The sequence below is a fragment of the Monocercomonoides exilis genome, assembly GCF_001643675.1.
Source record: "Monocercomonoides exilis strain PA203 chromosome Unknown scaffold8-1962414, whole genome shotgun sequence".
Classification (NCBI taxonomy): Eukaryota; Preaxostyla; order Oxymonadida; family Polymastigidae; genus Monocercomonoides; species Monocercomonoides exilis.
In genome coordinates this window covers 139619-165450 of record NW_027150553.1, presented here as the reverse complement: position 1 = coordinate 165450, position 25832 = coordinate 139619, and the positions used below count along the sequence as shown (strand labels likewise).

The 25832-nt window shown below is 36.8% G+C and overlaps 12 protein-coding genes across 12 annotated transcripts; 6 read left to right on the top strand and 6 right to left on the bottom strand.

Annotated features, from left to right (window-relative positions):
• Window positions 1-1269: 1269 nt before the first annotated feature.
• On the top strand, window positions 1270-3213 carry MONOS_13986 (uncharacterized protein; the record flags this gene model as incomplete). Its single annotated transcript, XM_067866744.1, has 5 exons — window positions 1270-1387; window positions 1694-1827; window positions 2184-2292; window positions 2526-2872; window positions 2941-3213. 5 exons carry the CDS (start codon window positions 1270-1272, stop codon window positions 3211-3213), a joined length of 981 nt encoding a protein of 326 aa, XP_067732781.1.
• Window positions 3214-7361: 4148 nt separating this feature from the next.
• On the bottom strand, window positions 7362-7688 carry MONOS_13985 (uncharacterized protein; the record flags this gene model as incomplete). The annotated part of the gene is made up of 1 exon (XM_067866743.1): window positions 7362-7688. One exon carries the CDS (start codon window positions 7686-7688, stop codon window positions 7362-7364), a length of 327 nt encoding a protein of 108 aa, XP_067732780.1.
• A 33-nt stretch (window positions 7689-7721) lies between these two features.
• Window positions 7722-8090, bottom strand: MONOS_13984 (uncharacterized protein; the record flags this gene model as incomplete). Its single annotated transcript, XM_067866742.1, has 1 exon — window positions 7722-8090. The coding sequence occupies one exon, from the start codon at window positions 8088-8090 to the stop codon at window positions 7722-7724; it is 369 nt and encodes a 122-aa protein (XP_067732779.1).
• A 284-nt stretch (window positions 8091-8374) lies between these two features.
• On the bottom strand, window positions 8375-8812 carry MONOS_13983 (uncharacterized protein; the record flags this gene model as incomplete). Its single annotated transcript, XM_067866741.1, has 1 exon — window positions 8375-8812. One exon carries the CDS (start codon window positions 8810-8812, stop codon window positions 8375-8377), a length of 438 nt encoding a protein of 145 aa, XP_067732778.1.
• Window positions 8813-8937: 125 nt separating this feature from the next.
• MONOS_13982 (uncharacterized protein) lies at window positions 8938-10264 on the bottom strand (the record flags this gene model as incomplete). The annotated part of the gene is made up of 2 exons (XM_067866740.1): window positions 8938-9703; window positions 9936-10264. 2 exons carry the CDS (start codon window positions 10262-10264, stop codon window positions 8938-8940), a joined length of 1095 nt encoding a protein of 364 aa, XP_067732777.1.
• A 2348-nt stretch (window positions 10265-12612) lies between these two features.
• MONOS_13871 (uncharacterized protein) lies at window positions 12613-13301 on the top strand (the record flags this gene model as incomplete). Its single annotated transcript, XM_067866616.1, has 3 exons — window positions 12613-12778; window positions 12880-13110; window positions 13162-13301. 3 exons carry the CDS (start codon window positions 12613-12615, stop codon window positions 13299-13301), a joined length of 537 nt encoding a protein of 178 aa, XP_067732776.1.
• A 5731-nt stretch (window positions 13302-19032) lies between these two features.
• On the top strand, window positions 19033-19251 carry MONOS_13872 (uncharacterized protein; the record flags this gene model as incomplete). Its single annotated transcript, XM_067866617.1, has 1 exon — window positions 19033-19251. One exon carries the CDS (start codon window positions 19033-19035, stop codon window positions 19249-19251), a length of 219 nt encoding a protein of 72 aa, XP_067732775.1.
• Window positions 19252-21343: 2092 nt separating this feature from the next.
• Window positions 21344-22235, top strand: MONOS_13873 (uncharacterized protein; the record flags this gene model as incomplete). Its single annotated transcript, XM_067866618.1, has 2 exons — window positions 21344-21579; window positions 22001-22235. The coding sequence occupies 2 exons, from the start codon at window positions 21344-21346 to the stop codon at window positions 22233-22235; spliced, it is 471 nt and encodes a 156-aa protein (XP_067732774.1).
• A 59-nt stretch (window positions 22236-22294) lies between these two features.
• MONOS_13874 (uncharacterized protein) lies at window positions 22295-22534 on the bottom strand (the record flags this gene model as incomplete). Its single annotated transcript, XM_067866619.1, has 1 exon — window positions 22295-22534. One exon carries the CDS (start codon window positions 22532-22534, stop codon window positions 22295-22297), a length of 240 nt encoding a protein of 79 aa, XP_067732773.1.
• Window positions 22535-24259: 1725 nt separating this feature from the next.
• MONOS_13875 (uncharacterized protein) lies at window positions 24260-24508 on the top strand (the record flags this gene model as incomplete). Its single annotated transcript, XM_067866620.1, has 1 exon — window positions 24260-24508. The coding sequence occupies one exon, from the start codon at window positions 24260-24262 to the stop codon at window positions 24506-24508; it is 249 nt and encodes an 82-aa protein (XP_067732772.1).
• A 338-nt stretch (window positions 24509-24846) lies between these two features.
• MONOS_13876 (uncharacterized protein) lies at window positions 24847-25110 on the bottom strand (the record flags this gene model as incomplete). Its single annotated transcript, XM_067866621.1, has 1 exon — window positions 24847-25110. The coding sequence occupies one exon, from the start codon at window positions 25108-25110 to the stop codon at window positions 24847-24849; it is 264 nt and encodes an 87-aa protein (XP_067732771.1).
• Window positions 25111-25208: 98 nt separating this feature from the next.
• Window positions 25209-25658, top strand: MONOS_13877 (uncharacterized protein; the record flags this gene model as incomplete). The annotated part of the gene is made up of 1 exon (XM_067866622.1): window positions 25209-25658. One exon carries the CDS (start codon window positions 25209-25211, stop codon window positions 25656-25658), a length of 450 nt encoding a protein of 149 aa, XP_067732770.1.
• Window positions 25659-25832: the final 174 nt, after the last annotated feature.

The window sequence follows — 25832 nt, the reverse complement described above, 5'->3', positions numbered from 1 at the left end:
TTGAAATTAAAAGAAATTCAAAAAGTTGTTAATATTGAACAGTTATTAATGTTATAACAAATAAATAAAAAACAACATTTAATTTCTCATAATAAAATGCTCTTTTATAAAAAATTCAAAAGAGAAATGGTCTCTCATGTTTTGAATCAAATCATGAATCATATCTTTAATAGCTTTCATCTTTTCATTTTCTTTTTTGCTCATCTTTTCTTCTCATTTCCAGTCCCTTCCAAAAGAAATTCTGTGATGATTGAGTTTTCCAAATTGAACATTGATCAAGTGTTTGTGACACAGAAGGTGTTGCAATTTTGAATGATGAGTTGATTCAATAAGCTTCTTGAAGCTGATGAACTCTTACATTCGTCTCTTTTCTCAGCGCCATTTAAATTCTTTATCTTCTTCTATAGTAACAGCACGACGATCAACTTCGCCATTCCGAAGGTGGAGAAGCGAAGAGTAGAAAGCGGCTGGAGATGCTAAGCCATCGTCATATTCATCTTCGTCATCAGCACCAGCGATTGACCCTTCGGATGCCTCCGCGGTGGCGGTGATGGACAACATCGAGAGGCAGCTGAAGAAAATGCAAACACAAGAAACTGTTTCTGAGAGCGCTGCAGACGCTGTGGGGATATGTTACGGCGCGGCGGGGGGTGCTGTTTGTGAGTTTTGTGCATGCGACATGGAGTTTTCAATGATTCTTTCAGTTGAGCTTGCAGCACCACTTCCATCACTTGCAGAGGTAGTGAGAACGAAGACGATGAGCAAACAAAACTTTACGGGACGGATCTGAATGCATTCATGTTGATATGCATTTTGTTTGATCCGTTGTTGCTTCCATCGGCGATAGCTCGGCTTGTGTAGCGATTGCCGCAGTCAAGGTGTGTGGCTACGAAGTTGGAGCACGAAGTGATGAGGCGGATATTTGTTCTATGAAGGACAGAGGAGAGAGTGAAGAAGGTGCCGGAAGTGGTGGGGCTGAGAAATGATTATGTGGTTCTGTCTCTGGATGTACTCGATGAGCGAGAAGAGACGAAAAAGCAGGAGAAGAAGGAGGAGGAAACGGAAACGTAGACGGAGAAGAAGTTTCAGTAGTTCAACATGCTGCTGCAGAATATCCGGGACGAAGAGCAGATATCGAAGCCTACGAGTTAACTGGAGGAGCAGCCGCAGAAGAAGGACAAGATCATCCGGATGAATTAGAAGAAGATTCTGGAGCTGAGTAAGAAATACAATACAGAAGAAAAGAAACTGCATGGGCAGCTGTTGGCCATGAAGGAGAAGGTGGAGTTAACTGATGTGGGGATTGAGTTGGAGAAGAAGTGCTGGACCCAGCAGGACGGTTGGGTGAGTGAGGACAGCGAGGAAACAGGTTCTGGAGCAGGGGCAGGTTCAGGAGCAGGGGCAGGGATGCTTCTTGCCACTCCTTCTTCGTTGGCCTCAGCGGGAGGCGGGACGGTTCCATCTTAAACTTTGTATGTTCTACCTTCGAGGTTGTGTTAAAAGTTCCAAGAAAAATTTGCAGCTTGCTTCGGATATGACACCGCTGCGGTAGTTGTGCCAGACACGAGAAGCAAGGGGGTTGTTGTGAAAGTTGGAAGGGGTGAATGGTTTGTGCTGCGGAAGAGGCAAACATAGGTGGAGGCGGTGGAGGAGGAAGAGGAGCGATGAAACTGTGTGTCATAATATGAACGAGATGGAGAAGAATATGAGTGTGCTGATGGAGCTATTGAAAGTTCAGGAGCAGACGATAGGCCAGAGAAGGCACTGTTTAAGGATGCGATTGAGAAGCAGGAGCAAAATAAAATGAAAGCATCGTGCGAAGAGAGAGTGTGAAGCAGCTGTATATGCTTTTTGAGAAAATGAAAGACAGCAGAGCGTAGGATGCGTATCAGTGACCTATGATATCTCCGAGTGGTTCTGAGTTAGGTACATCTTTGGCTTGTGCGGCGCTTTTTCCAGAGGGGTCAACGATAATTGCGTGTTAAATGAGAACGGTGTCTGTATCGTCAGGGCAGTCAAAGAATGAAACGGAGCATGTTCTTCGGATACCACCTACGGGCGTTCATCTGTTCCGATTCAGACATTTCTTGTAACGATAAAGACAGAGCTTTAGCTGCAGCTGGTTTGGACGCTGTCAACAATCTGAAAGATATATGTGAAAAAGTTAATGACTGCCTGTGCAGTGGTGGTGCTGCAAAAGCAGGGGTTTTGTGACATGGCCTTCATGCGACAAGGGAAGAGAAGCGAGCCGCAGAAGAAGAGAGATGAGGTGCAGATATGGAAAATTAGTCAGTGTGGATCTTTTCTGAAAGTTCTTTGAGAAGGTGTGGCTGTTTGTAAAGTTTGTGCGAGATGAGTTCACGAGAGAAGAGCAGTGGATTTTCCAGTTACTATGTACTGCACTTGTCAATGCGTTAATGAAAAAGACCAATATATTTTTTGGAGAGTTTGAGGGCTTAAGTTGCAGAATGTGCAGTCACATGCATTTGTGTTTCTTGGATTGCTTTTGAACTCCTTCCGGGTAGAGGCAGTGAAGCGGAAGGAGGTGATGAAGGCACTGTTTAATGCGACATGCAGTGGCGATCCATCGACTTCATCATCGACTTCATCAACAACATCATCGTCATTGTCATCGACAGGGGCGCAGAGGGATCACGGACTTGGAGCTGGAGTCTCTTCAATGTATGTACAATCCGCACACACAACAAACGTTATCGATGGGGACCTTTCGGGATGCTTACTGGCTGTCAGTCTGCTGTCTGTCGTCATTTTCATCGGTGCAAGAGGTGTGCCAGCAAAATTACTTCATGATGCGCTGCTTGAAGCAACCGCATGTGTGCGACACAGCATACAGGCGGGCTCCTCTGAAAGCGTATGAGAACAATGCAGCTGTGAAGAAGGTTTATTGGCGCTGAACTACCTAGTATGGGTGCTTTCAAGGGTGTTGGCAGGGGATGGGCTGAAACAGCGGGTGGAGGTGGTGCAGTTGGTGGTGGGGAAGAAAGAAGGGCTGCGGACGCTGTTTCTGATGGTGCGGCTGCTGGTGGGGCAGTTGCTGTGGGAGGAACGAGGTGGAAGGGGAGATTTGCTATTAGCTGCAGCTTGGGGAAAAGGCAGCAAGTGGTTTCGTTTCACGAAGAGATAGCGTGGCACAGGCAGGGAGAGGGAGAAGATGTCTTGCCATCTGCTTCATTAGCGATTCCATCCTCGTAGCAGTCGTAGTCTTCTTTTCATTATTATTCTTCTTCTTCCTCTTCCTCTTCCTCTTCTTCTTCCTCTTCTTCTTCCTCTTCCTCTTCTTCTTCTTCTTCTTCTATTTCAGCACGGCACAAACAGATTTCAAGAGAGAAAAAGATAGCGATCAACAACTTGCGGCTGTTCTTTGAGTGTGCATTAGATGCGACCTTCCTTTCGATTTCACTGATGACATGTTCATGGGAGTTATCATCTTCTTTTCCTTTTTCATCCTCTTCTGTCTCCTGTTTCTTGTTGCATTCATTTTCTTTCAAAAAGCTTTTTGAAAGAAACAAATATGCAGTTAACATAGAGAATACAACGGTATTCTTTCAACATATTTCTGAACAAAACTTTTGAAAAGATGAAGTTGAAGAAGGCGAACGCAAATGCGAAGGAGAAGGAGAAGGAGAAGGAGAAGGAGGAAAAGAAGAAGAAAAGAAGAAATTGATGATGACGACGAAGACTTAGTAGAAGAGAAATCAACAAATGAAAGAGAAAATTGTCCACTAACTTCTTGAATAATTGAATTGCCAGAATAAGAAAATGACTGCCAAAAGTTGAATTTCAATCTTTCAATCCGAACGGTCTCTGAGGTTGAGATGAGAATTCCTTCATTGTCAGAAATTGTTGAGTTCAGATATACAAAAGCAGCGAAGGGAGGTTTCAGAGAGTGGATGCTAACATCCTTTGCTTCGCATTCCCCAACAATTTCTGTTTGCCCCGAGACCAACAGCTGCGAGTACAGAGATGGAATGATGTGTTGCACTCCAAAGCTCAATGAGTCACATGGCATACTGAACTCTCCACATTGCTTGCTATTCTCGTGATTTCTTGTAATAGAAGACACAAATATCATCTCACTCTTTCATTTCACAACCGTCAGCAGAAATCTTCTTCATCTTCTTATGAATCTGTTGTAAATTTGCATATTGCAAGTTCTTTCTCAAAGGCTTTCAGAAATCTGCGACAAATTTGAGACACTAAAAAAAAGTGTGAAATTATTAGAATATAAAGAAAAACAAATTGCAAACCATCAATGTTTGATAGAATTTTTGTTCAATCCCACTTGGACAAGCTGTATTCACTTCCATGAAATTTTATATTCATTCTGAGCATTGATAAATTCTGATGAAATTATAGCATAAATAATAATCAGTGTTTTTGTTAATTCGAAAAAGAATCGAAATATTCCATGAACAATTCATAATGCAGCAATTGCATGATTGCTCAAACAAATATAACTCCTTTTCATTGCGAAACAAATTTTTTAATTTTAATCAATTAGTTTAATTAATAATTATTTGTTTCAAAATATTTCTTTCCATTAACAAGTTTGTGAAGTCCTGATACGCTTTTTATTGAATTGGATCAATTATCATTTATATAATGGAAACGGAACGAGAATCACTTTATGATGATGGGTCAAATTTTTGATCTGACATCACTTTTCAAATAAATTCTAACACACTCCGCTTATTTTTTGAGTTAATGCAAGATACACATCACAAATATGTGTTTCAAATGGCACAATTATTTTTCTGTCCTATATGTGTGATTTACAGATATTGCATTAAATACTGGACATCGCAAAAAATACCGGACAAGATCGATTTCTCAATAACCGCAAGAAGAAAAATTCTGACAATTTTCCTCAAAATAAATCTCATCAATACAAACTCACGTGACATACAAGACTTTCAGGACAGCTTCGTTAGAGCTCAGAAAAAATAATTTTGAAATTTTCGGAGAAATAGGATTTTGAATTTCTCCGAGATTATCAAAATTATTTTTTCTGAACTCAACCGAAGCTGGTTTGAAAGTCTTTTATGTCATGCAAGTTTGTATTGATGAGATATATTTTGAGGAAAATTGTCAGAATTATTCCTCCTGCAGTTATCGTGATATCGATCTTGTCCGGTATTTCGTGCGACATCTGTGTTATGGGATCATTAAAATCGACTCTTCAAATATGACAAATGGAATTGTTAAAAAAAGGTTATTCAATGAAATATAAATAACTTTTGAAAAATAAATGTTCATTTTTTTTGAAAAGCTCCACGACTTAAATTTTGTCACACAAAAAATCAAAATTGATCATTCCGTTTCCATCATTCATTTTTGTTAATTCCATATTTGAATTTATTTCACATATTATCGAATCCAATGTTTCGATAAGATCGATATTTCATAAACTATTTACAAACTTTTCATATTTGATTTAAAATATGGGTGTTTTTTTTTTGAAATCATAAAAAAAGATCAAAAATCGAAAAAATAAAATCTATAGTTGTATTTTTTGATCAAATAGTTTTTTTTATTCTGATAACAAGAATTGATTTTTCATGAGTATTTAGCATGTATTGATAAAACATTTATTTGTTTAATTTTCTTAAACAAAAATCCATACCTTTTTTCATTAAAAAGAATTTTTTGATCAAGTTTAATTTAAATTAACTTTTAATGAATAAATAAAACTTCAAAAGGAAAAAAATTGAAAATTCATTATTGACAAAATTTAACATTGCAAAGAGAAAGTTCATAAGAAGAACAGAAAAAATGATAGGTAAACAAAACTATTGAAACCAATTTATTGATAATAGTTATTATTCAATTTTTTCCCTTTCCTTTATAAGTCCATCAAATTTCCATTCATTTTATTCGTTTCATCGAATTCATCAAGCGTTAAATGAAATAGTAAACATTGGATAAAGTCAAGTTCAATATCTGGATCATCTTTATCACTTTGAATAAAATCGTTTCTAACAGAGGAACTGATGCTTATGCCTGTGGCAGACCCCAACAGACCCCATGTGCCAACATCGAGTATGCCCTTACCGGCTTCATTTCCCTCCTCCAAGACGCCTCCCTCACCCTCCTCACCTCAATATTTACTCAAACTCAAACACTCACTTTCAGCACAGCTTTCACAAAAATCACAGGAAATGATAAACTTCTTCTAATTTCTTAAAAATTTCTTCCATTTTTCATATCATTGAAAAATTCTTGAGCTTTCATCTTCCTTTTAACTGAAGAATATCTCACCGCCAATTTATTCATAGAGCCTAAACTCATCTCACATAGAAATAATTCTTCAAAATTTCTTCATTTATTTTCTCTTCTTAATCAAATGCAAATAACGTTCGTTGCTTTTAGGAATCATATGTTTTCCTTTTTTCAATATCCATTTCTTCAAGCATATCTGGAAATTTTCTCAGATTATTCTTTCTTCAATTTTCTGATTCCAACTAACTTGTATCCAATCAGCGCTAGAGGCTCAAAAAATTTCTCTTCACTCAAGCCTTTTCCTCAAAATTGCTTTTCTCACTCATCGTTTCATTTTCAACAATTCGCTGTAATTTTGGAGATGTGTAATCAGTCGAAGAATATTTTCAAACTTATTCATTCCAAACAAAAATTGCTTTTATACCATTTCCTTTTCACTTCATATGCTTCAGCTTCCAAATGAAAAGGCCAGAATTGATTCAGTTGTTGATAACGTGCAAACTATTTTTTGCTTTGTGGGGAATCGCTTCCGTCGTAATAAACTTTCAGCTGTTATTCATTATTAGAATAAATAATTATCTGTGATTCTGAACAGAAATGAAAGATGAGGCCTGACGATGAATTCGAGGGGAGTTGAATGAAAAAGAAGGGGACGAAGAAGTTAAGGCAGGAAGTGATAGCGGAAGGAGGCTTGGAATAGCTGAATTAGTTGAAGATGGATGAACAGTTTGAGAAAAGAGGGAAGGAGATAAAGATGTTCAGAGAGAAGGAGAAGATTGTTGTTGGATGTTCATAAACAAGGAAGAATTGATTAGCGAAGAAGAACAATGAGAAAGAGGATGAAGAGCAATGTTTGAATTTGCGTCAAATTCTGCAGTTGAATCAAAAGGCGCAACCAAATTGAGGGCAGGGTATTTCTGCATCAGATTCATCACCATTGAATTCTGCGAAGTGAGAAAAGATACCAATATTGAGAACGACAGCGCATCTCTTCTTCCAGGCACGCTGTTCTTACTGAATGTTCTTGCCCCATTCTCCTTCTGAAACAGCAGAGCTGATCCTTTCCCTGCTCCTTTCCTTCCTTTCCTGAGTGTAGCCTCTGCTTCCTCTTTGGATGTCCACTAGCCCCTCCACTTCATCCCCCTTCCTCTTCTCAACTCTGCCCGGCTCTGCCTCAGCCCACTCTTCAGCGCACTCATCAGATCCAACTGCGTTCTTGTCTGCCTCGCGTCGACTGCTGCAAACACAGGTTCTTTTTGCATCTTCCACACAAATTGCCCGTTTTCCTCGCTTTTGATACGCACATGACGGCAAGGCACATCCAATTCATCGCTCAGATCTTCCAAGTCAGAATAAGCTAAATCATTCAACATGCAGTCCAATTTCCGCTCTCTTGTAAAAAATGGCGTTTTGCTTTCTTTCGCTTCTTGTTGTGCATCGCTTACCATTTTGTTCTCCTTCTGGTTTGTATCAAGATGTTTTTATAATATTCCTTGGATGCTGCTAAACAGATTTTTGTCTTTCTCCTCTATCTTCTTCGCCATTTTTTCCATTTTCCTGTGCTTCTTCTCTTCTTTCTCCTTCTTCTTCTTCTGAATTTCCTGCAGTTTCATCAACCGAAGCAGTTTTTCTCTCTGATCATCAGATTCCAATGTTTTAAATGTGATCTTCGCTTCTTCATCGTTCTCTTTCACTTTCTCATTCTGAAACTTATCTTGCATCGCCCTTGTCACTTCTTTGTTCAAATCCTTCATTCCCATCACACCAAACTTCACCCCTCCAACTCCTCCTCCAACAGCAGGTGACAGAAGCATTGTTGCTGCACCAACATCTCCTCTCTCCATCTCCATCCGCCTTCCTTTCGCATCCCTCGTGCAAAGTGTATCGTTGCAAAGGCATCTCTTGCTGAAGAATGTTGTTTAGGTTGAGGAGAATGTGAAGGTGAAGGTGGGGTAAAGGGAGTTGTTTTTGCTGCTTTTCCTATGAAAAAGGCTCTCATTAAGGCTCTTCGGAATGTGTTTCTTCTTTTTTGTTTGTTATGGACTCTTTTGCATTAGTTTTCTTTTCTGCTTCCGTTTTATTTTCATTGCTTTAGAAACAGCTTCTTTGGTGTTGTTCATTGAATCCTCCAATTTCACTTCTTCGTTTTCATCGTTGTTTGAATCATCATATCCTTTTTCGTCGCATCTTTATTGTTCTCTTCATATCCTTTCTCTTCTTCCTTGTTTCCATCTACATTCACAGGATTATTGACTTCTTTCTCTTTTTTCTCATCTTCTTTATCATCACCCTCACTTTTTGCAGCATTTTCATTAATTCCTGGTCTTTTTCTAGACTTGTCAATCAGCGCTGGAGAAAACAGCAGGTTTGGTCTGACCATCAAAAGCACCTCATTCACAACAGAATCACTTTGAAGCTCAAGCGCCTGGTAATACTTTCGCATCAGCCTCTGTTTCTCTCTCTGTTTATGTCTCTTCTCTTTTCGTTGTTCTTCATCATTGATGATGGAGCTGACAGAAAGGCATTCAGTTTCTTGCTTTTTCTTCGATTCCTTCAAAGAATTTCTTCTCATCAATGATAAACTCTCGTTTTCTTCTGCTTTTGTTTTATTATCATTTTCTTCATCATTGTTGTCTCCATCATTGACAGGCTTCAATACCTTCCTCAACTTAATTTGTTCTCTTGTTCTTTTTTCCTCTATTCTCTTGTTCCTAACTTCTCTTTTTCGCTCTCTTTCGCTCTATCTCTTTCTCCCTTCCTCTTCTTCAGATTCTCAGCATTCCGCTCTACCATCCGAAATTCTGCAAACAGCGGCAGCGCCTCAAACACATCTGGTGGGAAAACAAAATATTGTCTTTTCCTTCTTCTTCCGAGCTGCTGCCTCATCCTCCTCATCTGCTGCTCTTTGCCTGTCAGAAATCTGTTGTGAAGCAATCGACGCAATGAGGAGGAAGAAGAATAAGAAGAACGTGAAGCACCAGAAGCAGCAGCCACTTGTGCACAGCGGTTGAGATAGCTTCGGCGGAGGAGAGGATGCATTGCTCTTATGCGGCGAGCCATAGCAATTTCAGAGCGATGAGGTGGTTTTGGATGGATAGAAAGGTCTGTTACTGCAGGAACAGAAGAAGAAGAAGAGGAGGAAGAAGAGGAAGATGAAGGAGAAGAGGAAGAGGAGGAGGAAGAAGAGAAGGAAGAAGAGAAAGAAGAAGAAGAAGAAGAGGTTGAAGTTTGTGTCTTTGTGATGGAAGATGTGGGGGTATTGAATGAAGAAGTGGTTGAAATGGTAGGTGGAATGGAGGAATAAGCAGAAGAATGGATTCTGAATGAAATAGGCTCTGATTGGTAGACAGAAGAAGAAGAGGAGGAGGAGGAAGAGGAAGAAGATGAAGGAGATGGTGAAGGAGATGATTGAGGAAGAGAAAGAAAAGATTCATTCGGCAATGAAGAAGGAGATGTTCCTCTTCTTGTGCCAATGCCAGCAATTGAATGAGTCAAAAAGGTTTGTGTTGAATTTTGATTGCTTTTTCTCTGTGTTTGACTTCGAAGCACCTAAGACGGATTCTGAAGAGTTGCTTCTTGAGGCGGAAGGATCACAGGAAGAGGTAGACGTGGCGCATGTTTTCTTTTAAAGCCTTCGATGATTTCATCAATTTCTGCTTTTTTCTGCTATTTCTTGTGATGAACTCACTTCTGACTGTTCGGATGAAGAGGAAGATGAAGACGAAGATGAATCGTTTTCTATTTTTTCTTTCTTGAAGAATTCGACTTCTGCTGTTTTTGATGACGATGTTGAAGAATCAAAAGAAGAAGAAGAAGAAGAAGAAGAAGAAGAAGAAGAAGAAGAAGTTGAGATAAAACAATCATCTTCTTTTTCATTTTTTTCTTCGCCATTTTCACCATCTTCTTTTTCACAACCGCTTCCTTCTGTTCTATCTTCATAAGACGTTGTCCGTTCAATCGAATAAAGAAAAGACAGTTCTGAGTCAAATTCTGTATCTATATATCTGCTAGTATCTGAATCCATTCCAGTGAGTGAGATAGAACAATAAAAAAGAGAAGGAAAAGAAGATAAAACAGAAATAGATATAGAAATAGAAGAAGAAAATGGTATTTTATCTGCATTGATTCGTAAACATCTCTTTGTCTTCATCTTCAGTCTTCTCAACTACTCTTCCTTCTTTTTCACTTTTTCTCTCTTACTCTGACATTATCTTTCATTATCTAACCTTTTAGTCAATAATGAATTTATCATATGGAACAACAATTTCATCAACTTATCATCCGACGCTGCTGTTAGTAATAGAAGAAAAATGATGCAAAAGACTCCATTTTTCTGTCTGTTGTATTTTTGTTTATAAATACATGAACTTGAAATGCACAGCAGTGGAAATGCAAAGCTTGGAGAGAGGAATGAAGAGACAACGTTATTGATTGAGGAATGCGCTTCAGGCGTGAAAGCATATGAATACGATGCGCAGAATTGAGCGATCTGTTTATTGATGTCCCATTCTGCAGGAGGAGGACATCAAAAAAGAAGAAGAACGTTGTGATGAGTTGGAAGATGTTGAAGATCTGTTACAGAATGTGATGTGCGAACATTTGGCAGCTTTGGTTGTTGTTGCGATGAAGTCCATGAAAGAGATGCCATGAAAAGAGTTGTTATATGAAAGAGAGCATTTTGTGGGAGCTAATACGAAGTGTCGATACCAAATGGAACTATTGAGAGGAAGATTAGAAGAAGTTCAGAAGAATCTGAATGGAGTGTTATTAACAAAAGAAATGGAGTGTCAGTGAAAAGAGGAGGTCTTTTGTTTGAATGAGGAGAGAATTTCTGCTTTTTGTGATGTGCATTCGACTTTTTCGATCATAAAAACTATAAAGCGGTTTGTGGACGACAGATATGAAAGGAAGAAGAAGAAGAAGAAGACATTGACGACAAAAAGAAGAAATGTTTTGTGGTTTGTGAGAAGAGGAAGTCTGGATGTATAGGGGATGAACAGTCAGCTGTATCACAGAGATTACAGTGGTAGCAGAAAAGGCGGGGTATTTGGTTTCCAGTTCAATCTTTTTTATCTGCTCTATTTCCAATGGCAACAGAAATGCTGGAAAGAGCACATTGAAAAGATACATTGCACATTCTTCTCAATCAAAACTGATTGAAAAAATTATAAGATGAGGAATTTGCTTATGTTTTGAAACTAATTGATTGTTTTTATTGAAATAAAATATTGAAAAAGATCAATTTGATTAACAAGAAATGAGATAAAAGCGATATTATCAAAAAAATAAAAAATCAACAAACAGCATCAAATGAAAAATCGCTCTTTCAATAACATTTTATGTAGAGATTATTGGTAATTATATTGAATGGGTTCAAATGAACATAAAACTTAAGTATTCTCACTGATTTATCAGCCTAAGTTGTTCAGACAGGCGATTCGCTGCAGATCACCAATGAAGACACAAGCAAAATTGTCGTTGAAATCAACAAGCAAATCCCTCTAAAAAATGTTGGTTAGTGAGAATAAGAGCAAGTTCAAAGTTGATTGTTCAAAATTTTATTCAAAATAAAATGCATGCATTTTTTATTATGTATTACAAACTGATAATAAAAACAAACTTTGTCAAAAATGAACAAGAATTAATAAAGTCACATTGAATAGTCTTTCTGTTTGTTTCATCAAAAATTGTCTATGTGCCAAACAAAATTACCAGTTTCTAAACAAATAGGTCAAAATTCTTATATTAATGAAAAATAACAACGATTTGTTCCAAACCTTTTATGCAGCTTTGTCGTTATATGTCAAACGTTCTCACATATTAAATATATAGAATAACTGTAAAATAATAAGAAAAATCTTCGAAGACGGTGCATGGGAAACAATTCATTTCACACAACACTTCATCCCAAATAAAAAATATGTTAAAAAACAAATTATTACCAACTTTTTCCACTAACAGATTTTCAAAAAAAAGCATCAGACATGTTTATTATCGTTATTTATTCACACTGAGCAAAATAGATCATGGTATTCTTAATGGCGCCATTAATAATAATTTGTATTTTTTATGATCAAAAATTTCAAAAAATTTTAATAATTATTTATTTTTGTTTCATTTAATTTGTGAATATTATTGCTTTATTAATGCAAACAAGTCATACAAAATTGGTTTTGATTTTTTTATTGTCAAATTTGTAATTAAATATAAATTCAAAATTTTTATTTTTTTTTTGAGTTAAAAAGTTTTTATTTGTTATTGTTTTATAGAAATTTTTTTATTGAAAATTCAATAAAAGTGATAAAAGTTGAGTTGTCATTTTCATTATATATTGATAATAATTCCATAATAAATTGTAATTATCAAAAAAAAATGTCATTTTCAAAACAAGAGTCAACTCTAAATTCACGATGCAACGTTCTGTGGAAAGAAATACAACGCATCGGTGGAGATGAAGTTGATTCATTGCTCGTCTATCTGTTTTACAACTACAGAAAGTCATCTTCAGTTATTAATGATTTGCTGAAATCCTTGAATGGTTTCTTCTTCAAAATTTTTTGATGGAAAATAACTTATATTTTTCTCTAAGAATATTTATTTTAAATTAATATTTATTTTTTTATTTTTATGAAAACTTAGAATATTACGAAATACTTCTGAAAGATCTCTCAGTTGTGTACAAGCACGCACAATTGCACACGCAAACGATGATCCCACAAGCACTGACGCGCAACGCATCATTATCTGAGCTTCTGGACTATGGATTTGATATCACAGAAGGAAAGTTTAATTATGCAAAACAAACTCTTACAAAAAACCAGGGATTTTTAATACCAGCTCAATTACCTCACCCGCAATCATGCAAAAGTGGTTTGTATATTATTTTATTTAAATTTCAATTTTCACTTTTTTTTTTTTAAGGTCTAAATGAACAAGATTGGGAAAAGGGCAACAATTGGATGTTGGCCCATTCCACAGAAGCATCAACGTCATTGCAATCAGCCAAGAAAAAACCAAAAAAGGTTCCAGATTACGAGCAGTTCATTGAGGAATCTGCATGAGATGATATCATAATTACAGAAAAAAATAATACAAACAAAAAACTATCTTCGTCATCGAAAAAGACAAATCAAAGTTACATAAACGCCAAGCTCATTCCATCAGTGAAAACTTCTTCAATAAATAATACACCTTCTCAAACAGTTGATAATCCAATCAGCACTCCACTTCGTGCTGAAAGAAAGACAACAAGAATTAGACAAATATTTTCATTACATCATCGTCATTCTTCTCCATCACCGATTCCAATTCATCAACTTTTCAAAGAAAAAACTACCATATCATCATCATCATCCTCCTCATCCTCATCCTCCTCCTCATCATCACCATCATCATCATTTTCATCCTCATCTTCATCCTTATCCTCATTTTCACCATTATTATCATCGTCATCTTCATCCTTTTCTTCTTCTTCCTCGTCTTCCTCATCTTCATTCCTTTCCTCAGCCTCAATAACTTCTCGGACTTCAGCTTCATCCTCAATCAGAAAGAAAAAGAAAAAAACAATGAAAACTACTCCAGTTGACAAAGCAGCTTCATCTTTATACAATGAAAATATGTGGGTTAGTTGTCAACTAATGGAATATGTAACTTCACCCACTCTTATTCCTCCACGTGCATTCCAGAATCTTTTCTCATCTTTCACAAAAGAGAACAACACTTCAACACAACCACAAAATTCACATCCCATTTCAAGAGATTATTCAACAAATATTGATTCATTTATTTCCACTTCATCCCAATCAACAGTTAATGTTTTAAAACACATATCGAATACACCATCAAAAACAGCAAAAGGGTTAGCAAATCTTGGTAACACATGTTATCTTGCCTCTCTTCTTCAGTGTTTTTCTTCAATCACTTCACAAAAACCATCAGTCATTTTTAAACAACAATCAAACAAGACTTTATCTTCTCAAATTTTGAGTATTTGCAATCAAATCCTCAAAGATGGAACGTCAGTGCGTTCATGGATCCCATCTCTTATTGACAAATGGGAAGATTTCTGCAACTATGGCAGCAGACAGCAACAAAATGTTGCAGAGGCGTTTGAAAATCTTCACCGACTTCTTCAAAAAGATGAGTTGATAAGCAAGGATTCCTTCAATCCAGAAATCATCACTCATCTCAAATGCCAAAAATGCCAACAAATCACATCACACTTCAATGAGATTTGTAACAATGTAGTTATCAATTCTTCATCAACTCACAATGGTTTGTCTTCTTTGTTTTCAACTGAAATACTAGATGGAAAAAATAGTGTGTATTGTGAAGAGTGCAAAGAAAAATGCTGCACTGCTCGGTGGGAGGAAATGATTTCATTTCCAGAGGTACTAGCCCTCTCCCATGAATGCACTGATCCTGCCTGTTCTCCACCTTCTCGAACACTTCTAATCGAGACTGATATGTCGAATAAACGTTCATTTTGCAAAGGATTTGCAAATGAAAAAGATTCAACATTTCACAAACACAATAAAAAAACAACATTCTATCATTTCATTGGTCAAGTTCTTCACAAACAGTTTGATAACAGTAATGGTCATTACATTGCTGTTGTGGAAAGAAAGAAAGGAATTAGAAAGATGTGGATCACTTGAAACGATGATGATATTAAACAATTTGATAGTGACAATTGGACTAAGACTTGGAAAGAACTTTACGCACAGGGTTACACTCCTTCACTTTCATTCTACGTAAAAGAAAACTCACTATCTACGCATCCAACTATTCAATTTGGTGGTTCCTCTATTTCTTCCTCCTCTTCTCAATCTTTAAATATCAACAACACAAACACAGATACAACTCCATCATCATCGTTTATCACACCACCACATCATTCTTCTTCCATTCCACAACTTTCTTCATCAATAACAACTAACTATGGATTGGAAGCACTAAAAGAAAGAAGAAAGAAAACGGGCATCTTTTCTCCCAATGAAAAGAGATTAATCTTCAAGCCCAAAACGAAACTGTGGAGTGAGTTTTCCGAAGAAATAAATATTAAAGTTTCTTTGTCACACTTCTACAAACTCACTACCAACTTCTCCAAAGCGAAAAGGCGGACAGATCTCTGCGGCATGTGCGAGAAACTCAACTATCTGGAGAATAAACTCAAATCTTCACAAAACAAAAATGGACTGTCTGAAGCAGAGTTTCATACACTTAAATTACTTTGTCAACATCGACTAGTTGCAGAAATGCAACGCAAACATTATCAATCAACTGTTGACAACTTTAAAGAGGGAGAAGCAGTCTTCATCTTCGACTTCAAAGAGAAGTGGAAACTCCCCATCAGAAAAAATCAACTTCAACAAGAATTCTTCAATTATCAACAAGTCTCCCAATTCACAATCATTTCACTTCAAAAAATTAATAATCAGCAAATAAAACGAACGTTCAACTTCTTCTCCGATTGCCTCTCAAATGATCACAGATTTATTATTGAGTGTCTGGAATCTGTGATCAAAAGACACTTCTTCGCAGACGCTCACACCTTTAAGTTCTTCTGCGATTCAGGTCCACACAACCGAAATCGCTTCCTTCTTCATTTCATTCTCTCCAAACAATCCAAACTTTTCAAAAAGAAAAATACACAACTCAACTTCTTCGCTGAGCATCATGGAAAAAATATATGTGATAGTGAATTTGGTGCGTTAGTGAATGCAATCGACAACAATCTTTCAACTGAACACATCACAACACTTCATGACTTAATCAACTTCTTCGAAAACAATATGAATGTTTCAACATCCGTTTCATCATCTTCGCAATTGAATATTTTTGAATCATCCTCATCAAACAACTCCCCATCGTCAACATCTATCAAGGAGTGTGTGCATGAGAGGTACTTTGAAGAATATGAACCATCTCAGCAAATTTCATGGCCATCATTGTCAGTCCCTCACATGAAAGACTATTTGTACTTTGAGCGCAAGGGCTCATTTGTCTGCGCATCTGCAGTTGGATATCTTCCTCAACGCTCTCTGGTTGCACTCGAATCTTCAACTATGAAAGAAAAGGTTCAACGTTCAAGAAAGTCATTTCACTCTGATATCACATCATCTAACTCTTCTCTTCTTTCTCAATCTTCTCAAGATCTTCTTTCAAGAAGATTTGATCTTCTTCTTAACTCTTCATCTTTAAATGAATCTCAAAATTGTATTAATGGTGTCCCTTTTTAAGAAACTAGTTGTTGTGTATGCTTAGCTGGCACTCTGTCGGAAGGGTGCTGGACATGACTGTTCGTATTTGATATTGCAGCCTTCGGGCTGCTTTATCCGGACCTGGATACGACGAACAGCCTCCCAGGTACACAATAGTTAGAATCCGATTGTTTTCTTACTGTTTCTGTCCCAATAATGTCCCTATTTTCACTTGGTAATAGTCCCGAAATTTATTTATATATGTCTAAATAGAGATTCATTTTATGATGGGTGTTGTGAAGAGTTTCAATGATTTTTGGATTAGGTTTTAGGAAAGGAGAATAGCTGAGGGTGTGAAGTGATGTTTCATCACTGTGTCTGCCTTTTTTCTCTGTTGAATTTGATCTTTTTGTCTTAGGACAAGAGTTATATCAGATAGGGGAGAGTGGGTAGAAAACAAAGGATTAACAGTCAAGTTTGTTTTTGCACCTAAAGTATTTGTATTCTTTTGTGTTTTGAATTGACTATGATACCATGTATTTGTTGATATAGTAATGCTTTTTATTGAATCTTTTATTGTTCATACAAATTGATATTGAATTGACTGACGGGAAATGTTTTAATGATGATATAGTCAAAAAATATTCCTTTGAAAGTGATGCAACAATAAAAGAAACATATATGTTGCTTTCTCTATTTTAGATGATTAATTCAATGAAGTGCTAATGTTATTTTAGTGTTATTTTGTTTCATGATTGTTATCGAATTAACAATGAATTTATTTTTATGTTTTTCTCATCACTGAATATTCATCAACCGTTGTAGTTTCTCAACAATGAAGATATTGATAACAAAACAGTTATATATTGAATAGAACAATAATTATATATATGTTCATTCAAAAACAAAACATTTTTAAGTGTTTAATTTTTCAAAGATATTTATCCCACTTGAAATGAAAATTCAATGAAAAAATAAAAAACAACTTTTCACCTATATTCAAACAATAAAAATTCAAAACCAATTTTGTATGACTTGTTTGCATTAATAAAGCAATAATATTCACAAATTAAATGAAACAAAAATAAATAATTATTAAAATTTTTTGAAATTTTTGATCATAAAAAATACAAATTATTATTAATGGCGCCATTAAGAATACCATGATCTATTTTGCTCAGTGTGAATAAATAACGATAATAAACATGTCTGATGCTTTTTTTTGAAAATCTGTTAGTGGAAAAAGTTGGTAATAATTTGTTTTTTAACATATTTTTTATTTGGGATGAAGTGTTGTGTGAAATGAATTGTTTCCCATGCACCGTCTTCGAAGATTTTTCTTATTATTTTACAGTTATTCTATATATTTAATATGTGAGAACGTTTGACATATAACGACAAAGCTGCATAAAAGGTTTGGAACAAATCGTTGTTATTTTTCATTAATATAAGAATTTTGACCTATTTGTTTAGAAACTGGTAATTTTGTTTGGCACATAGACAATTTTTGATGAAACAAACAGAAAGACTATTCAATGTGACTTTATTAATTCTTGTTCATTTTTGACAAAGTTTGTTTTTTTTATTAATTCACAAAATATACAAAAATCAATTATTGTATTGCTGTTTATGTGTGATATGAAATTATTATCAAATTATCAATTTAAATTATATATTAGGAAGTGCGTCAGGAATGTGAAATGTCACAGAACTAAAGCATTGTGTGAAAGATTGAAAAGTCAAGAAAAGAATTACATTAAATCTTGGAAAAGTTCTTCTGACAGAGCAAGAAAGATGAAGATGAGCAGGGAGTGGAGAAAGGAGAGGGAGATAAGGATAAAGCTGAACTGAAAGTTGGTGGAGATGGAAGCGAAATGGAGCGAAACGAAGATGAGCAAGATGATTTTTGACCGGAAGAGGAGAGAGGAGTTGTGAAGAAAGTTCTATTAGAATCGAAAGCAGAAAGCGCAAGAGAACAAAGGAGAAGGGTGGAGTGAAGAAGGGCAGACGAGAAGAAAATAATATTCATAGGTGAGAATAAATAAGGAATGAAAAAAAAGCAGAAGTCTCAATTCAAAGAGCACAAGTTTAAAGATGGTGCACGAAAGCATTAACAATTCCAGAAGAAGAACATGGCATTCTATTGGGTGAAGTTGTGGAAAAGCGTGAAAAGGAATGGGCAGAAGCGTGTGGAGACATCTTGGTTCAGCCAGAATTCAAGCATCATCCCGCTTTCCACTGAGAAACAAATGAAGATGAAGATGAAATCGATTGAAGCAGCGCAGAGCAGGAAAAGGAAGAGAAGAGGGAAGATAAGTGTGAATGTGGAAAAGAAGCTGGAAAAGGGGAGGGAGGCACATTATTAAGCTCATAAGGAAATGAAGGAGGAATAGAAAGATTGAAAAGAATTGAACATGAGAAATATTTATAGACAGAGAAATATGGAACTTCAAATAGAAAAGTTGATAGAATGATCCATTTGGAGTCATTTGTTGGAAGCAGAACATCATTTCGAGTTTAATACTTCGAAAAACAACAATTGTCTGGAAAAGTTGTGGCAGACGAAGAGATTTTGAGTTTAATTTCACAAATGCGGAAAGCAGAAGCAGCAGGAGAGAATGAAACGAAGTCAAACACAAGAGGAAATGCACAGTTTTGTATTGAAGACAAAGAGGAAAAAGAGAGATGGAAAAGCGAGCTGAATTGCAGCAAGTCTGAAGCGTCGAAATCAGCTTCGTTGAAAGGCAAACATGCTCATGACACGTATTCTGTGATTTCATCATCATCTTCTTCTTCACAGAGCAGCTAGAAGGTTTTCCGCTATCCAGAAAATTAGAAAAAAAAAGCAGCTTGAAGGAAGAAATGCAGCAAAGATAACATGGTTCTGCTTCAAGAAGAATATGATTATGACTTCACATTAAAGAATACAACTGCTAACAAAGCTTTGACACCATCTGTTTCTCAATCATCATCCTCTGCTTTGTCTATCTCTCATGTTTCTTCAATGATTTCTCCACAAAGTACCTGCAAATACACAAAGGCTCCACGAAGCAGCCTTCTTGCGACGCTGGAAGGGATGAAGAGGAGGAAAAAGGTGAAGAAGAACACAGATTTTCTTTCGCTATATTCGTTGCTGACACCAGAAAGAACACTGATTCCAATATCTAAATGTCACAATGCGCTTTGAGATGACAAGTGGTTTTAGGAGGAAGAAATAGACAGGATGTGGTGAAAGGAGTATTTGATGAAGGTTAAGAAGGAAATAGACGAAAGATTGATGCGAATCAAAGAAAGGAAGCTGAGAGAAGAAAAAGAAAGAGAAGCAGAAAGAATTATAAGCTTGCCTTTTTACCAGCAAAATGTTGTTTACACAACGTCAATTGGACCGAATCAGACTCTTCAGTCAATTCCTCAGCAAACGACATCGACAAACTTTTCTTCTTCTTCAATCTTATCATCATCATAACCTTCTTTTCTCTCCTCACATATTCCATCTGATTTCTATCATATTGATAATGCTTTACCTCCTTCAACACCATCACTTTCACCTCCTTTTTCAAAGTAATCTATATCTCCTTCTTCCACCAATACCCCAACTTTCACCAATCAAATATTGCATACCGTTTCTTCTTCATCATTGTGCTTTCCTGAGCCAAAATTGTCGGCTATTCCAAGCCGCATCGAACGAGTTGAGTTGGAGAAAGCGATGCAGCTGAAGATGGAGAAGAAGGAAAAGGAAGACGCAGAGAATGAAAAAGAGGAGCTACTGGAAGAAGAGCAAGAGAACTCAGAGAAAGAGCGGGAAAGGTTCAAAGACGAACAGAAGAAGGAACAGGAGCAGGCTTAGAAGAAGAGAAAGGCGTTTGTCTTGTATCTGAAGAAGAAGAAGATTGAGAGAAGTGATTCATTTTTCAAAGGTTGTGCAAAACAGAGGAAAGTGTGGATCAAGCAGAATGTTGAATCGCTTTCTTGTTGTTTGGTGGATGAAGGTTTTTCAAATTCAAGATGATCTGTATTTTGACAGGCAGGCTGTTCAATTTGGAAGCTTTGGAGATTTGTTTCACAATAAAAGCACATTTTCAGCTGCAGAAAAAGGAGAAAATGACAATTCGAAAAACTTATCTTCTTAAAAAGAACAACAAAAGAAAAAGAAAAAGAAGAACAAGAAGAAAATTATGCTCCAAAAGAACATACACATTCGAAGCAAAAGCGAAGCGAAAATGCGAAGGCGTATTTCGATAATTAATTTGAGAGCTCATTTTGCTTCTTCTTCCACTTCTTTGCAGAAAATCATGCTGTTTGATGAATTTTTTAGAAATACAAAGAAAATTTTCAAGAACAACAAACAAGCAAAAATGATAATTCTTCTTCTGCTTCGGCTTCTTCTTCAATTTCTTCTGCTAATAGTAGTGAAGCTGAAGTTTCGCAGCCTTCTTTTCCATTTCCAAGCATATCTGCTTCTTCTTCTGCTTCTTCTTCTTTTTCTCTTCCTCTTCCTCTTCCTCTTCCTCTTCCTCTTCCTCTTCCTCTTCCTCTTCCTCTTTCTCTTCCTCTTCCTCTTCCTCTTTCTCTTCCTCTTTCTCTTCCTCTTCCTCTTCCTCTTCTTCTTTTTCTTCTTCTTCTTCTTCTTCTTCTTCTTATCCTTCCTCTTCCTCTTCTTCGTATTCCATTTTTCCACTTTCTCTTCCCCATCCTCTTATTTTATCTTCACAACTCGATTCATTTTCATCTTCTTCTTCTCCTTCTTCCCCTTCTTCAATTCCCCAATATCCCCTTCTTTTCTCTCTTTCTCTCAGAGCAAAAAATTAAAGATTTCAAGGTGTGTCTTTTCATCTGTTTCTTCCTTAACACGAAAGCCTGAAAGCATCGATACGAAAGGCTGAGGAGAGAGTTGATTGTTAATGCAGCGCCGAGTGAATCAACAGTTGAGGAGCCACCAAGATGCGCCTGGAAAGATGACTCAGCCTCCTCATTCGAACAAAGGAATATTGAGTGCTCTGACATATCAAGCAGATGAGGTTGCAGCTGGCCGTGAGGGAAAATATACAAATGGAAAGGATACTGCTGGTGTGCTGGAAGTTGCCGGCATGCATTCTGCAACAGAGCTTGTCGAGCGAGATGGCAGGGAAGACGAAATGTATCATGCTGAAGAAGCATATTGACTGATTTCACAGTTAGATGAGAATAACAACTTTGAAACCTCCAAAGGCGAGATCCGTGGTGATGAGATGTTCAACGAAGTTGCTGATGTCATCGTCGAGCACGAGCACAGGCGAAACAGTACTAAGAATGGAAAGATTGACATCAAAGAAAAAGAAATAGGAATCAGGGAGAGCACGAAGAGCTGGGCAGGTGAGGTGGAGGGAATGTTCAGATATGTTGGAGATGCGAAGGGTTCCTAGGCAAGAACAAAGGAGGGTGGAGTTTAAACGGACGAGCTGGTCATCCGTTGAAAAGAGGAAGGAGGACACAGCTAGTTATCCGTCGAGGAGGCAGAAGAGGGAAGAGTGGGCAGATCCAGAGATAGTTTTCTATTTAGCTGTTGATGAATAACACAGTTGTGGAGATGAAGTCGCAGGGGTCAAGCAGGGAGTTGACCTTGCGGTGAGAGGTATTGGTGTCCTGATTGAAGAATATCTGGTAGGCGCGGAAGAATGTGATGAAGGGGAGGAGGTCGACACATGGTCGGGGTCGGTGGGAGGAGTGGGAAGCGATGGATGGGGTGAAGGAAAGGATGCGAAGTGGAGGTTGAAAATGAAAGGGGGAGGTCGGCGCTGGGTATGTTTCAGTTGAAATAGACTGCATCTACCACCGCCAACACCACATGCTCGAGGGCAAACTGCCTGGTGGCATCAACCTCCCCCAAGAACACACCGCAACCCAAGCCATGTGTCTGTGCCTTGCCTAGCATCCTCCTCTTGCACCGATGCGATCTTTTCACATCTCCCGTCTCCGCTCCCCTTCTCCCCACCCACAATCACACACCCGGTGCACTTAATCTTTGAAAACAACGTGATCACCACTTCGTCCAGTGTTTCGAACTCGCATAGCACCAGCCTCAAAGAGCTGATTGTTATCAGCCCGAAAACCATCTTCTACACTTTCTAAAGTCACCCTTGCATCCTCAAATCAAGGTTGACACTGAATAAAGCAAGACTGTTGAAGAATTCAATGAAACTTCGAGACATATTTGTCCAGCTTAAAAAGTGATTTGCGAAGAGGAAGAAATGGCGCAGAGAAGCATATTCAGAAAAATAGTTGAATGGAATGTTCTCCAAGCAACTGTGGCAATGCCAAAAAAAAGGATAGAGGATAAAAAAGATGAGGTCATAATAGTTGTGGGCTTTTTTTGTTAAAAAAATTCAATGAATTTCTTCTTTTTTTTATTCTTTCTTTGTAATTTTTTTCAATAGCTTTGTTTAATTAATTCATATAACTAATTTCAAGAAGTATTAATTTAAAAACAATTATTAACAATAAACAATAGTTTATTCGACAAATGTTATGTGTTTCCGTCATATTTCTCCATATGTGTTAATGAAAATTATTCGCTTTTCAATAAATGCTTTTATATCTTTAGCATCAATTTCTAAATTTCTTTGTAATAACATCATAAAACTTATTTTCATATAAAAAATTGATTGATTACGTATTGTTATTATCGTTTTCATGTTTAACAAACCAGTTAACTTTTGTTTTGTTCTATTTATTGAATAATCGATATTTTCTAACAATTTTTTTTTATTTTTTTCAAAATTTGTAACAAAAACAATTGGAAACAAATTTTATATCAACAAATAATAAATATTAACAATATATTAAACAATATTTTCACATTATTTAACAAAAATATTTTCAGTTCAACCCTACCCTTAATGAAAATTTTTTATGATCAAACGTCGGAATTTTTTATGATATGGCTAAATTTTTTTGAAAAGTGACATCAGATCAAAAATTTGACCCATGGAAGTTATTTTATTATCATTCCGTTTCCATAATATTAATTAACAAAACTAACTTTTATAACAATGTTTGTTGGCTTATTGCAAACTTCTAAATGAGAAAAAATATTTTAAATCAAAAAATTATATATTCTGTTTTGTGATCAAAATTCAAATAGCTAATAAACAATGAATACACTTTTTCTTTTCTTTGTCCATGTTGGAATTGATGAGCTCAAAAATGCTCAAGGTATGTAATAATTCTATTTTTATAAAAAGTTAATCATTATGTTGATGATTCTTTTTTATATTTGAACTGAAATTTGCAATGCCCAGAACGAATTATAATATTTCATTCTCCAAGTATAGCTTACAAATGTTCAAATGAGCAATGAATACACAAAGTTGAATGGTTTGTTGTTTTATTTTGAGTTGTGAAATTTTTCTTAAATTTTCAATTTTTACTTTCTGTGTGGATGCATAATTTGCAATAGAGCACCATTTCAGAGATGCAAAATGACAAAAGATTATGGAGATATGAATTCGAATCCATTTAAAGGATAAGTGAGCAGTTTTAGAGAACGGAGAATAATCAATTGATGATAAATGGGAATAGGATACTCACCAAATGCTTGCGATTCAACATCTCACTCAACTTCAGGATCAAGCAATCATATTGATTCTTCATCTGTCCGTGTACTTTCTTCAATCTTTCCTTTCATGAACATTATTACAGTCAATGAATCAACGAAACACTTTTTGAAGAATAAAGTCCTTTCAAAGATGTTTCATACAAGAAAAAGAAAAGAAAAGAAAAAGGATGGAATAAAAGCTTCAGTCAAAAAATGCTTAATTATGTGAGAGAGGTTCTACAGAATGTCAGATGAGGAAGAAAACGGCACTCACTTCAAAAAGAAATTAGTAGAAGTCGAAAAGAACAGCTCAACCAAGAAAAAGGGACCAAAACTTGCAGACATCGGAGAGTCTTGCAGTGTAGACACGGATGAAGAAGCAGAAAAATCGGATGGAATTGTCAAAGCGAATTGGACAGTAAACGATGAGAGCGCATCTTTGAATGCATGTGCACTTTCCAAGTTCAGTCTGGTGACGTCGTTTAAGTCATAGCAATGGATTGCTCAGTCACAAAACCCAGCTTACCAGTCTGATGCATTTTCATAGACAGTTCTTTCACTCTAGTGTGGCAATTTGATCAGCAGTTATATAACATCCATCATGGGCACTCTGAGGACGTTGTCACCTTCTGCCTCTGAGACGTCGCAGAGTCAGATTATGAATTCTCTTCGGAAGAAGTCGATCTCGCGCTTCATCTTCGCACTGACTGAGCAGAAGAACGAGCAATTGCAGACTTTTCTGACGCTGCAGCAGATAAGTGCCTTTCAAAAGATTCCACATGCTTTTTCGTAGCAGCAGAAGCGGATGTCGCTGGAAGAGTCGTACAAAAGCTACAAATCGTCCCGCGGAGAGATCAGAGAAATTGTCTCATCGAAATCGTCGAGCAGCAAAAGAAAGTGCACCAAAATCTGATCAGAGGACATTCTGGCGCCGAGTGAACAAAATGACACTCTCTCGCAGCTGTTCAACACGATCCACGAGCTGTTCACTCCGCTTCTGTCTCCTCTAAAAGGCATCATCTGCTTTGAATCAGACGAACTCCCATTCGCCGAAAGAGCACCAAATGCGCCTGTCTCTCGTGTGCCTTCATACATCCCTCACCCGCAGTCTATGAGTCTGCTTGTTCCCCTTTTTCAACGTCTCTTCGATGCACCCTCTTTCTGATCCATATCCAAACAGACACTATTCAGAAATGCATGTTGGGATGCTCTCCCTTCTGAAGTGCTGTCTTCTTTCGTATTTGTCAGTACTGCATCTTCGGGCGTCTCAAGCGAAACAGGAAATATTGAAGATATTTGCATTGTATTGCGCAATGAAACAGGAGCTTTTAAGCGAAGAAGCGATTTCTGTTGCAGCAGACGTTGCGCAGTTTTTGATGATGTGTACGCATCCGATTGAGAAGGAGCTGATAGTCCCCCAAATGAAGAAGCTGAAGAGATTATTAGATGAAAGAAAGATGAACAAAACGAATGAAAACGAAAAGACAATCGAAGACGAAGACAAAGCTTACAGCGCATCAATGAAAAAGGCAAAGGAAAACAAAAAGAAAAAAGACGGAATAAACACAGCAGCAGAAGAAGAAGAAGAAAAAGAAACAGAGGATGATCAGATATATGTGCCACTCAAGTCACTTTCGATATAAACTGTGCTGCGTTTGCAGAGGGAGTCCCGGATACATTCGGAAGATGCTTCGTCTTCAGGGGAAGAAAAAGGAATGCAAAATGACTCATAAGGAAAGAGCGAAGCTATTCTGCCTGCACGTTCAAATTGAATAGCTGCCTTCATTGCATTATCAGAAATAATATTACAATGCACA